Genomic DNA, 14,490 nt, shown 5'->3' with positions numbered 1-14,490 from the left:
TTCAGCTGGATCTACCGGGTTCTTTTACATTAATCTTAGTATGATATTTAGCACAGATACAAAGGCAATAAGCTTGTCAAGGTTGTCAACCAACTTCAGTCAAGGTGGTTAGTTTTCAGAGATCGAGGTCCAGCACAGTAACTCAAGGGCAGTCTTCAATATCAGTTCAGGGGTTTGGACACAGTCAGTCAGCCACTCAGTGTGGGCAGAGTTAGAATTCTCTCCTGATAAAGCAGTGGGCAGCCAAATGTCAGGCAGCCTATCACCCATCTTGACTCTATCCATCCTCCTATGGGTTGTTTTCCAATTGGAATGACAGACAGGTCTGTGTTGAAGTAAAATGGAAGTGGGTGGTATAGCTATTATGTTTGGTACAAGCGGAAAGGTGTCCGACATGAGTAAATAGGCAGTGCAGAGGACATGCAGAGTAAGCAATGTCAAGGTTGAGGGGGGTGACATTGAGTGAACCAGTGTTACAGGTAGTAGTGAGAAAGTTATAGTGTGGGCTTTGGTCAGTGGCAGAGAAAGAGTGAGTGTGAAGTGTCGGAGAGAAGATGGTGGCACTTATGGTGGCGAAAGGATATTGACCTTCATCCTACAGTGCTCGGCCTTTCTCTAGACTGATGAAACTGCATTGACCTTCTTTCTTCATTATTAGGAATTTGTCCAAATTGTTGAAACTGCTGAGACATCCTTGGAATTGGGTGGCATGGACTGGTGTTTTGGCCTGTATTACCATCCTGGATGAAGAGAACATCCATCTCTGCACCAACCATTCAGCAGGGACCTCCATATCTCTATCCACAAACAGAATTATATTATCCCAGTAGCCCATATCTCCCAAATGTCAGGAACTCTGGAGGACAGCTGCAGACTGACAGTGCTTGTCTGGGTGCACATAAACCTTTTAAAAGGGTGTGCGCAAGGCTGCTTGTTAATTCGAGGATATTCTAGCAGTGATGAGTTGTTCTGGAATGGTGCATGGTAAGATACAGCTGGAGTCGATGTGAGGGCTGGCACAGAGGTAGGTAGGTAGTTCATGAGGCATGTTTGTTAATGAGACAAGTTTGATAATATATTATGAGAAAACATGCTTGGCCTCATGGCAAAAACGCCTCCAAAAAACCTGATGTAGCTTACACTTAGCCAAATAAAGAGTAAGATTCAGCCAACAGACAATGACATTGACCTTTTCCTTCTTGAGCCCGGCCTAATTTCCAATACAAATCAAGTCCCTTGTGGTCAGAATCAGGCACTGGGAACAGTACACGAGGAGGATGGGCAGGAAATCCAAAACTTAATTAGTTGCACTGATGTACTGCACTGGAAATCAAGTATCACTATTTCCAGAATGTTCACAAATGTGAAAATTTGATTAAATCATCAAATTGCCCAACTCTACTTCACTCTAATTCTGATTAAAAGGAATAGAGTCATAGAGATGGACAGCATGGAAACAGACCCTTCAATCCAACCCGTCCATGCCGACCAGATATTCCAACCCAACCCAGTCCCACCTGCCAGCACCTGGCCCATATCCCTCCAAACCCTTCCTTTCATATACCCATTCAAATGCCTCTTAAATGTTACAATTGTACCAGCCTCCACCACTTCCTCTGGCAGCTCATTCCATACACGTACTACCCTCTGCATGAAAAAGTTGCCCCTTAGGTCTCTTTTATATCTTTCCCCTCTCACCCTAAACCTATGCCCTCTAGTTCTGGACACTCCGACCCCAGGGAAAAGACTTTGCCTATTTATCTTATCCATGCCCCTCATAATTTTGTAAACCTCTATAAGGTCATCCTCAGCCTCCGATGCTCCAGGGAAAACAGCCCCAGCCTGTTCAGCCTCTCCCCATAGCTCAAATCCTCCAATCCTGGCAACATCCTTGTAAATCTTTTCTGAACCCTTTCATGTTTCGCAACGTCTTTCCGATAGGAAGGAGACCAGAACTGCATGCAATATTCCAACAGTGGCCTAACCAATGTCCTGTACAGCCGCAACATCACCTCCCAACTCTTGTACTCAATCCTCTGACCAATAAAGAATAGCATACCAAATGCCTTCTTCACTATCCTATCTACCTGTGACTCCACTTTCAAGGAGCTATGAACCTGCACTCCAAGGTCTCTTCGTTCAGCACTCCCTAGGACCTTACCATTATGTGTATAAGTCCTGCTAAGATTTGCTTTCCCAAAATACAGCACCTCACATTTATCTGAAGTAAACTCCATCTGCCACTTCTCAGCCCATTGGCCCATCTGGTCCAGATCCTGTTGTAATCTGAGGTAACCCTCTTCGCTGTCCACTACACCTCCAATTTTGGTGTCATCTGCAAACTTACTAACAGCACCTCTTACGCTCACATCCAAATCATTTATGTAAATGACAAAAAGTAGAGGACCCAAATAAGTGCATCAGTTTTTTCTCCAATAGAACAGAAAGCTGTGCCACCCACTTCCACTTCCAATATCTCTTAAGAGTTATTTAAGTGCTTTTTCAGACTGATGCACTTTTTTTGATGTATTAAACCAATGGGGCCAGTCAACAAGTTGACTTGCCAATCTATAACTGTATAATTTAAACTTTATCCCTTTTTAAAATTTCCATTTACACTTACAAACATACACACAAACATAATTATGGGTGTCCGAAGAAATAAATCAGAAACACAGTTCAATAGCTCTAGTTCATACCTAAGACATAGATGGAATATTTTCTTTAGATTTTTAAAATTTCTTTTTGATTTCTTCAACATCTTGCTGATGACATGAGGTTGTTGTATACTGATTCTCAGCCTTCCTTTCACTGGTTGAGAATTTGCCCTTTCAGGAGCTCAGAAGACAGTTTTCCCTTGACCTTGCACCAGAAATTTGTAGAAAGAAACACACAGAGGAAAGGTGAAGAAGAAGAATTCACTACAAGGGATTTTCTTTTACATCTCCATGAAGAGGAGAGAAAGATAGGGTGGTGCTTCCATTTTTACAGGCTGCATGTTTCTGCTGTATTGTTCATAACCACCTATCCACCAATTAAGAGACTGAAACTATGCTGAGCTCTGCAGAGCCCACAACAACTTTAAAAATAGCAAATATCTTCTTTCTTTGGTTTAAAACAGTACTTTTTCCTATTTTTAGTCCACAGTGCAAACAAAAGTGGTCCTTATGTGCAGGCTTCATTTAAAGGGGAAAGGCACTAACAAATAAATAACTACATATAAGGATACAATGGTCTTCAGCCTTTTCAAGCACAGTGAGGAGTTTAAAATTGATGCCATTGCAATAGCCTACTGCCCGAGAGATTGTAAATCTCATTACACTGTCCATAAAAGCAGTGACATGGGGAAAGATCAGTGGACTGAGATGAAGTGGACAATCCTTTCAGAATGAGTGCTGACATAATGGGCCAAATGACCTCATCCTGTGATATATGATTTAATAATTTTATGAAATGGGACAGCATCATGTTATTACCATCCTAGTTGACTTATACAAAACCATGTAACAACTTACTCCAATGCTTCCAACAAATTATTTCACTCTGTGTGCTACTTAGGAAAGATCTCCAAGGATTTCAAAGGCAATTCAGTTGTCTCTACAATGAATAGGGAAACACCTTCATCTGTAATAATCACTGGGGAATATCATCACTTGTAATTGTTACAAAGATCCTTGTCAGTGATATTCAAACATTTCATTCAACATTTTTGAAAAACAGCATTTCATCATGACGATAGTGATATCAGTACATTTAATTAGCACATTTAACATCACCAAGGTGAAAGCAAAAAACAGATGATGATTCGAGTGAGTCAGGTTGTAACCCAGCATGTATCTAGGAAGTAATAGATCTTTGGTACCATGTGTAAGATATCTTCAAGTCCCATTATTCTATTGTACATGGAATTCACAGATATTTAGTTTTGATGAAGACTCAACTACAGTTCATTCTGCTATAATGCGAGTTTTGTTAATGCAAATTTATTTTAACAAAATTAATGAATTGGAAATACTGTTTCTAAAGCACGAACATTTATTTAAAACCTGTGTTGGCTGTAATGCAATTACATCACCAACACTTTAAGCCTTGTTTCTAAAGGACAATTATTCTATAATACGGGGTTGCTCAAAAACGCAACCATCGTCGTATAGAAGAACTACCTGTACTGTCTCATTTGGGGCAGCACGGTGGCTCAGTGATTAGCACTGCTGCCTCACAGCGCCAGGGACCCACATTCATTTCCACCCTGGGGCAAATGTCTGTGTAGAGTTTGCACATTCTCCACATATCTGCATGGGTTTCCTCTGGGTGCTCCAGCTTCCTCCCACAATCCAAAGATGTGCAATGTTAAGTGGATTGTCCATGCTAAATTATCCATAGTGTCCAGGGGCTACAAGCTAGGTGGATGAGCCATGAGAAATCAGGAGTTATAGGGATAGGGTTGGGGGGGATGAGTCTGGGTGGGATGCTGTTCAGAGAGTCAGTGTGGACTCAATAGGTCAATTGGCCTGCATCTACGATTTGAGCAATGTATATGATCAGCAGCATTAAATCTTACAGGTCAATTCATAATTTCCTGGAAACACTCTGGAAACCTTCATGTTAAATAAAAGTTCATGCCACTGAATTAGAAGGTTGGAAGTTTGCCATCAAGATGGCCAAAGGCTGAACTAGACAGTTAGGGTGTGTTACATTTATGCCCCAATGATAAACAAAAGTAAATGAAAAACAGATGTATCAAACTTCTACTGATATGGCATTTTCAAGTTTTTAGAATGCCTTAAAAGGAGTTCATGAAGAGTTGTTAAAGTGTATTTGCTTTAGTTCTGTCAGCAAACAGCAGTCAGTTTGCACACAATATCCCACAATTTCAATAACTAGTTTATCTGTTTTTGGAGGTTTTGATCAGTAAGCAAGTAACTTTGCACATGGAGGATTGTAGGTACAATTCAGCTTATTTAGATGCAGGTAATTTGTGTTGCTCATTCCCATTTGTTGATACAGTGTAGAAGAGACAAACCACATTTTGCCTTGGAGACTGCAAACAGCTTTTTCTTGAGTAAACAAATAGGAGTTATTTTTCCAGAAGGTTTTAGGAACCACAATTAACCCATGAACAGGACTCTAACAATGACTTTTAGGTTTTACTCAAAATGAGTATAGTAACTGCAATACAGCATGTAAATATTTAAACTGTCTTGGAGCATGCCTACTGTGTCTGATGTATTTGCAATCTACAAAGATGTTTATTCAGCCATAAATCATGCAAACTATCAGGTCCAGATGTCTTTCTGATATCAAAATCCCGAAACAGTTTTTCTAAATGCAATTCTACATGTTTCAAAAGGTAATTGGAGATGTTAACAAGAGCTCCTTGCAATGATTACAAATTAAGTTTTAAAAAAAATTACAATAAAGAACAGTTCCCAATTATATTTAATGAATGGAGAACATGAGGATCAGACTTAGATTGCAAGCAAATTAATTAAACTACTTTATTGATTTTATTTTGGAGTATGAGGATTTTCCCTCTTTCCACTGAACCAGGTTGATCGTCAAGCCTAATGATAATGATAGATATATGCTGGGTCAAAAGGCTATGGATTGTGTTAGAGTTTAACTGTGCAGCTGCATATGGCACATAAGGTCTCATGGATGTCCAATTTTCAGTTGATAGAACTATTTGAAGTCTATTCCTTTTAGCATGGGCCACACAATGCATTTTGGTACAACAAACAAGGGTGGGGCTTATACAGTTAATGGTACGGCCTTCAGGTAGTGTTGTAGAACTGAGGGACTGAGGGGTGCACATATGTAATTCTTTGAAATTTCCATCACAAAAAGACAGGGTGTGTAAAAAGGCATCTGGCACACTTGCCTTCATTGCTCAGTCCTTTGAGTGTAAAAGTTGGGAAATCATGATAAGGTTGTACAGGGCATTGGTGAAGGCTCTTCTGCAATACTGTGTCCGGTTCTAGTCGCCCAACTGCAGGAACGATATTAGTAAGCTGAAGACGGTTCAGAACAGATTTACCAGGATTTTGCTATGTATGGAAGGTTTGAGTTATAAAGAAAGGCTAGATAGTCTGGAAATTTTTTCACTGGAACATAGGATGTTGACAAATGACGAGATAGAAGTTTATAAAGCAATGAGAGGTTTAGAGTTGATGGTAGTTGCCTTTTCCCTAGGATGGGAAATTTCAAGACTAGGGACTACATTTTTAAGGTGAGAGGAGAGAGATTTAAAAAAGGCACTGAAGGTGGTTCATGTGTGGAATGAACTTCCTGAGGCAGTGGTAGATGTGGGTACAATTACAATATCTAGGATACAATGGAGAAGTACATGAATTGGAAAGGTTTGGAGGGATTTGGACCAGGAGTAGGCAGGTGGGACTAGTTTAGTTGGGATTATGTTCGGCATGGACTGGTTGGACCGAAGAGACTGTTTCCATGCTCTGTAAGTATAACTTCTGCATCAATCACAATAATTAAGCAACCATACTTTAATAGGTACAATTATCAGTGAGAATGAACTCTGGATAGTTCAGAAGCCAATATTGATATTGTTGCAAAAGACTTTTTCAAGCACAAAACTATGAGTGGTCATAAAAATCTCACCTAAAAGAGCACAGATGGCATAGTTGCTGCAAGAGTGAACCATAAGCAGTTTTTTTCAGTGATTTGAAAATCAAGAAAATAACATTCTGTAATCTCTCCAAATGGGACTGTGGTAGTGGTAATTCGCATTAAGTTTCCTTGCCAACGTATGACCCTCCTGACTATATACCACTATGCTACCTCCTCTGTTAAGTGATGAATTCATAATCTGGACCACACAGGAATTTTCTGTATCTGTCTACTTTTTTTCTTATCAAACTGTTCAGGGATGTCATTACACACCTCTGGAGGAGGTAAGATTAGAACTTGGGTGACTGGACCTTCCGGTGCAGTGGTGGGGACACTACTACTTTGCAACAAAAGGAGGTTGTTAATGGTTTCAATATGGACATTACCATCAGCATGTTCTGCTTCAGTGATTGTAATATTCACTTCCAGAAAGTAACAACAATATGACATATAGAGTCATAGAGGTGTACAGCCCTTTGTTCCAACTTGTCCATGCCGACCAGATATCCCAATCCAATCTAATCCAACCTGCCAGCACCCGGCCTATATCCCTCCAAACCCTTCCTATTCATATACCCATCCAAATGCCTTTTAAATGTTGCAATTATACCAGCCTCCGGCACGGTGGCACAGTGGTTAGCACTGCTGCCTCACAGCGCCAGAGACCCGGGTTCAATTCCCGCCTCAGGCGACTCACTGCGTGGAGTTTGCACGTTCTCCCCGTGTCTGCGTGGGTTTCCTCCGGGTGCTCCGGTTTCCTCCCACAGTCCAAAGATGTGCGGGTCAGGTGAATTGGCCATGCTAAATTGCCCGTAGTGTTGGTAAGCGGTAAATGTAGAGGAATGGGCGGGTTGCACTTCGGCGGGTCAGTGTGGACTTGTTGGGCTGAAGGGCCTGTTTCTACACTGTAAGTAATCTAATCTAATCTAAACTTCCTGTGGCAGCTCATTTCATACCCGTACCACCCTCTGCATGAAGAGGTTGCCCCTTTGATCTCTTTTATATCTTTCTCCTCTCACCCTAAACCCATGCCCTCTAGTTCTGGACTCGCCCACTCCAGGGAAAAGACTATCCATGCCCCTCATGATTTTATAAACGTCTATAAGGTCACCCCTCAGCCTCCAACACTCCAGGGAAAACAGCTCCAGCCTATTCAGCCTCTCCCCATAGCTCAAATCCTCCAACATGCTTGTAAATCTTTTCTGAACCCTTTCAAGTTTCACAACATCTTTCCATTAGGAAGGAGACCAGAATTGCATGCAATATTCCAACAGTGGCCTAACCAATGTCCTGTACAGCCGCAACATGACTTCCCAACTCCTAGTACTCAATACTCTGATCAATGAAGGAAAGCATATCAAGCACCTTTTTCACTATCCTATCTACCTACAACTCCACTTTCAAGGAGCTATGAACCTGCACTTCAAGGTCTCTTTGTTCAGCAACACTCCCTAGGAAGTGTAATATTATCAGCACAAATGTGACATTATTGCACATGATCTGCTTACTTTGATGCAATACCTCCAATTTTGGTCTCTTAAGCATTCTGGATTTCAATCATTCCATCATTGTCAACCATGGCTTCAGCAGTCAAAGATTTAAATTTCCCTCCAAAACCTCACATCGCTATCTCTCTTTCCTCTTTTAAGGTACTCCTTAAAAAGCAATTTCTTTGAACAAGACCTGATATTTTCTATGTCAAACATTTTGTTTGATAATACAAGATACAATGCAGCAGTGGAAGGTCACTGACTAGTGTTCCAGAGATCCAGGTAATGTTCTAGGGACCAAAGTTTGAATCCGCTATGGCAAATGATGGAATTTGAATGCAATAAAGATTTTGAATTAAGTCTAACAATGACCATGAAATCATTGTTGATCATTATAAAAATCCACCTGGTTCATGAATGTTCTTCAGGGAAGGGGAAAAATACCACCCTTACCTGCCCTGCCTGTGGCTCCAGCCCCACAGTAACATGGTTGGTTCTTAAAATGGCTAAACAAGCCACAACAAATGAAACAGAATGGTCTAGCTTACATTGACTAAGGCACTGAAATTGCCATGGAAAACACAATCTTCTGGACCCTGTAAAGTCCACTTCACTAAAATCTGATGGCTAATGCCAAATTTGAGAGGGCTACCTCAGAGACTCGTCAATCAGCAGCCTAACACTTACGCTCAACGACTCATATTCTACAAACAATGTTCCTAGCAGTATTTGTTACAGTGATCACTGCAGTCTCACCTTTACATTTCAAATACTCTCCAGCGTGTTGTGTGGCTAATGCTAAATGGGATGGTCTTCAAATAGATCTAGCAACTTAAAATCGGGTATCCATGGGCCATCATCAGCAGCACAATCATACTCCAATATAATCCATAGCCTTATGACCCAGCATATACACCACTCTATCATTGTCATTAGGCCTAAGGATCAACCCTGGTTCAATTAATGAGTGCTGGTAACACTGGCTCTCTGTAGTTGGTGTTAGCTTTGAAATCTTTATCATCAAACACTTTGTCCTTCAGATGGCCAAACGCTGCGCTGGCATACTGAAAGCCATATTGAAATTCAACCTTGAGTTTGCACTTGTTGAGAGGTGGTTTCCAGGATCTGGAATTTATCTGTATTGTTCAGTAGTTCACTGTGGATTTTGATGCTCAGGGACAATGTTGTGCAGTGAGAACAGGATGGTAAAGGGCTTTTGCCATCCAAATGTTAAGCCTAAGATATGGTATCTCACATGCCTTTGTGAATACATCACTACTAATTTAGAACTTGGCCTCCGAATGTGCACTTAAACAAGCATCATCTTCATACTGTAGATTGAAGACAAACTTCCATGGTCCTGGTTGTGAACTGGAAGTGGCATGGGTTGAATAGTTTTCCACTTGCCCTACAGAGAAGCTGCCCTACATTGGGAAGCTTCCTAGGTAGTGGGATAGTGTTTCAGGAAGGAAACTGAAGAACAACATTGATGTGATATTGTGGACAACAACCTTCCTCGCACACCCATTATTGTAACATCAGAAATAATGTAACTAACTTGCAATTAGCAAGGTCCCACAAACATTTACTAACGACCGGATAAATTGTTTTTGTACTTCGTTTAAGGGATAGACATAAGCCAGGCAACATCAGGGAACTCACCTGCTCTTTTTCAAACAGTGGAATGGGATCTTTGTCATCACCTTTAGAGGACTGAGGCACCTTGCTTTAACGGCCCATCCACAAATTATGCTTGTGACAGATAGCAGGCCCTTGCTACCAGACTGAATTGTCAATCTACATTTAATGCATTTTAAGCAATCATAATAAACCATAATGGATTTTGGCAGACGAAAGAACTCAAGTATTCTGTTACTGATATCTCATTAAGAGTTCTATCATGTCTGTTTCTTGCTTTGAAAATTGATTCAAATGATACTTCATGCAGTGCTTGTATAGAACAACTGACTATCTAAAATATTTTGTTTTGCTTTTGTTCAAATCTACAATAGTCTTTTGTGTCAGTTACTGTTTAGTTTTTTCAAAAGATAACATTACATATGGAGATAACTATCGGTATTTGCACTCATCCTACTTTCAATAAACCACTTCATCCTGGGTCTGTGCACAACAGCTAACAGAAACACATTCACTCCTTGAGATCATTTTCTTGAAATAGAAAACTACATATGTCTCTCATATTTCACATTAAACCACTATTTTACTTACGTGTAGACACACTGAGTCATGCCAGGCAGTGGAAAGGGGGAGTTAACAAATGTCAGCCAAGAAAATAGCAACTCTCTTTAATATTATTTGTTTAATCTACAATATCACCTGCAAACTCCACCACTACCCCTCACACGATGAGAGAATTTATGAAGGGTGTCTCAGCAAACATTCTTTACTTTGTAAAATTAAGACATATTGTCCAGAATAGTTTATCCTCTTAAGCTCCAAGATGATCTCATCTTCTGGCTAAGTATCAGACCTCTAAATGGAAATTTGCCAAAATTGCATCTGCAACATCATTCTGCCCCACCACCTCACCCACCCGCCCACCCCCTTCCCAACTATTTTGGCATAGTTTACTTCTCCCAGAGGACTCCCACTGTAGTAATGAATAGTCCTTATTGCAATAATACCAGACTTTACATAAATAAATACCTTGTAGTTGCACCTGTGGCTTTCCAAGATAGAAAATCAGCGAGATCAAAGAAATGATGAGCTTTATCCCAGCAAATGCTTTGCAGTTTCTGGCAAATGCAAACAACAAACAATAGTAACTACTTGATAATAAGCAAATGTCCTTTCCGTGTGTGGTATATATAGTTTCTTTGATTTAATTTTAACTGCACAAAATGCTGAAAATTGATTATCACAGTTCTTTAAAAATATTAAAATGGTGGTTATTTGTTCTGACAATAGATCACAATTAATAATCTAAAATTTAAAGCTGACGCATCTCACTTCATATGTAAAATGTGTTCAGTTTCAAAGAATGCATTGTAAACAAAAACTCTGTTTGCTTTTGTTATGTTTTTCAATGTTGTAATTACACTGCAACATTCTATGCTTTCCCGTGATGTTGTTCAGATGTGATTTAAAAACATAATGGGGACTACAGGATTGTGGATTACCCTTGATCAATTCTAAGTGGAACCACTCAACAATAGAAGAATTTTCATTTTTCTACTCATTTATGAGAGGTTAGCATCAGCCTTTATTGCTCAACAATTTTCTGAATACCCTTGTGCCACACATTTTTCCAAGTTTAAAGGGCAAATTACAGACCTTTCCTTAGTCTCTTTTGTTTCTATCCCATGCACAGTGGTGGAGACAGCAGGAGAGAAATGTAATGATTGGCATCTATCATGCTTCCATGCCAGCACTTGGGGCTGGGATGCTGCAAATGCTAAGTTATACCAGAGTTCAGTATTTAACGACACTACACCTTGCTCCAACAACTGGTAACTTAAAATATTGCAACACAACAGAAATGTGTGTGGATCAGAAACTGAAGCTGAATCCAAGAAAAAGAATCATCTCTCAGCCTTCCTTTTTACTGTTTCAATGTCCAGGATTGTAACAATGCAGTTATTGATTTAAAGTCCGCCAGTGGGAGCTTTAACTTTTTAGCTGTAATGCAATGCTGACATCATTGTGTTGAACATCTTGTCTAATATGAAAGAATGTTTGAGAAGCAGAAATATCATACATATTATGTTGAGAGGAAATTTTAAATGAAATTACTTCAAAACAAATGTTATTTTTAAGAAATATATTTAAAGGGCAGTGCTATTTAAAGAGATGACCAATTACTTTCAGACTTGTTTCTGACTGACTATTGCAACATCATGAAGATGGATCAGAACCCAATATACTATGGAGATATTTTAACTTTTTAAAATCTAAATCTGTTTTTTCAGAAGATAGATTGCTGCAGACAAAAAAAAAAGAACTGTTGATGTAAATTCTGGGTGTCTAGCAAAGTCCCACATGGGATCCATGGAATATTGAACCTGTAACTGTCAAGGAAACTTCGAACAGAGAGAAAGATGAACAGAAAGAGTCAATGAAGAAAAACTGAAGTTGCTCAAGAAACTCAGCAGGTCTGCCAGCTGGACAGAAAGCAGAGTTAATGTTTCAGGTCCAATAACCTTTCTTCAAAATGGGTTGTCTTCAGAACACTGTCAGAGACAATGAAGGGGTTTGAGTATCTTCCCCCTTCCAGCAAAAAGCTACCTCTTGCAGACTTTACTTTTAGAATAGTTTGCACCCAGCTTGCTGTATAGCATGACAGGGAGAGATGAGTACAGACAGCTCACAGTAGGAATAATTGCTGGATCAGGATTGAGGATAAGAAGGAGAAGGTTGTACCAAGTGAAGATCTATGAGGAACATCCCCATACTAACAAGGAGGTCAACATCGAAATCTCCTACCAGTTCCAACCATAACTGCAGCCTCAAAGCGAGAAAGGAATACATTCCTGAGTGGTGGCTGTGAAGATGACCATAGCCACAAACCTTTATAAAGCTGGCTCTTTCAAGTCAGAAACACTCAACATGTTTATTATTTTCCAGTTTACTGTTGGCTGTTGTATAAGGAAGGACACTAGATCTACATTCCAAAAGTGCTGAACACATTTCTTTTTTCAGAAAGAAGCAGATGGAGAAAGTAAATAGTTTGATGAGGACTGCAGACTTCCTTATTGTGCAAGGAGTTACTGATTTCATATATGCCAAAAGGAAGTGGACTACAAACAAAACATGTTTCTTGGCCATTCAGCCTATCAAGTCTGCTCTACCATTCAATCATGGATGATTTGTTTCTCAATCCCATTCTCCTGCCTTCTCCCCATAACCCTTGATCCTCTTACCAATCAAGAATCTATTTCTACCTTAAATATACTTGGCATCTACAGACTCTATAGCAATGAATTCCACAGATTAATCACCCTTTGGTGGAAGAAATTCCTCCTGAGCTCAGTTCTAACGAGTTTTCCCTTCACTCTGAGGCAGAGCCCTTGGTCCTATTCTCTCCTGCTCATGGAAACTTCTTCTCCACGTTTAGTCTATCCAAGCCTCTCTGTATTCTGCAAGATTCAATCAATCAGATTCCCCAATACACTTTCAAACTCTATCAATTGCACACCCAGAGTCCTCAATGCTCTTCACATGTCAGGCCCTTCATCTGCAGGATCATTCTTGTAAACCTCCTCTGAAACTCCACGGAGGCCAGCACATCCCTTCTTAGCTATAGAGCCCAATGCTGCTCATAATATTTCAAATGCGGTCTGACCAGACCAATATAGCTGTATAGCTATATCAGCAGTATATCAGTGCTCTTTTATTCTAACCTTTTTGAATTGAATCTTAACATCACATTTGCCTTCCTAAGTCCCAAATAGTCCTGCATGTTAACCTTTAAGACAATCCTGAACAAGGACCCCCAAGTCCCTTTGTGTTTCAGATTACTGAAGCCTTTCCCCATTTAGAAAATGTCTAAACCCCGATTCTTCTTATCATAGTGCATAACCTCACACTCTCCCATACTGTATTGCATGTGCCACTGCTTTGCCCACTTTCACTTTCCTAGCCTGTACAAATCCTTCTGCAGCCTCCCTACTTCCTCAAAACTATCCATCCCTCTTGTCATCTGCAAATGTAGCAACAATATCCTCAGTTCCTTCATCCAGATCATTAACGTATAACATGAATAGCAGTGATCCCAACACTGACCCTTACAAAAAACCCAATAGTCACCAGCTGCCATCCTGAAAAAGACCCCATTATCCCTACACTCTGCCTTCTGCCAGTGAGCCAATCCTCTATCCAAGCCAGTACCTTGTCCCTAATATCATCGGCTCTTACCTTATTTTGGAGCCTGCAATGCGGCACTTTGTCAAAGGCCTTCTGGAAATCCACCTGATCTGGGTGTTTGATCCATCTTGAGACCTTAAAACTTCCCCAGCACCTTCTCCTTAGTGATGGCAACTGCACTCACCTCTGCCCCCGATTTGCTTGAAATTCTGGTATGCTGTTGGTGTCTTCCATTGTGAAAACTGATGCAAAGTACCTATTCAGTTCCTCTTCCATCTCTTTGCTCCCCTATTATGACTTCTTCAGCCTCATTTATCAGCACTCCAGTGTCCACTCTTGCTTCTCTCTTACCCTTCAGATATTTAAAAAACCTCTTGCAATCTTCTTTTATGATACTTGTTAGCTTTCTCCCATATTTCATCTTTTCACCCCCTTTTTTTTGTTAACCTCTGGTTTTTAAAGACTTCCCTATCCTCTGCCAAGATGTGGCAGTGCCGGTGATGAACTAAGGTGGACAAAGTTAGATGACACCAAGTTATAGTCCAAC

At 40.2% G+C, this 14,490-nt stretch overlaps 1 protein-coding gene across 4 annotated transcripts in view; it reads right to left on the bottom strand.

The window, feature by feature from the left end:
- The window catches only part of fggy (FGGY carbohydrate kinase domain containing), a 352,865-nt gene that overhangs the window by 244,559 nt on the left and 93,816 nt on the right, over positions 1 to 14,490 (bottom strand). For all 4 annotated transcript variants that reach the window (XM_060829806.1, XM_060829809.1, XM_060829807.1 and 1 more), the window contains exon 5: positions 10,788 to 10,876. In XM_060829806.1, coding sequence (XP_060685789.1) covers positions 10,788 to 10,876 — 89 coding nt within the window. The remainder of the gene's footprint in view (positions 1 to 10,787; positions 10,877 to 14,490) is intronic.

Source organism: Hemiscyllium ocellatum, chromosome 9 (genome assembly GCF_020745735.1).
Source record: "Hemiscyllium ocellatum isolate sHemOce1 chromosome 9, sHemOce1.pat.X.cur, whole genome shotgun sequence".
NCBI lineage: Eukaryota > Metazoa > Chordata > Chondrichthyes > Orectolobiformes > Hemiscylliidae > Hemiscyllium > Hemiscyllium ocellatum.
Note: the sequence above shows the minus strand (reverse complement) of the source record. Positions and strands in the feature narration are given on the sequence as shown.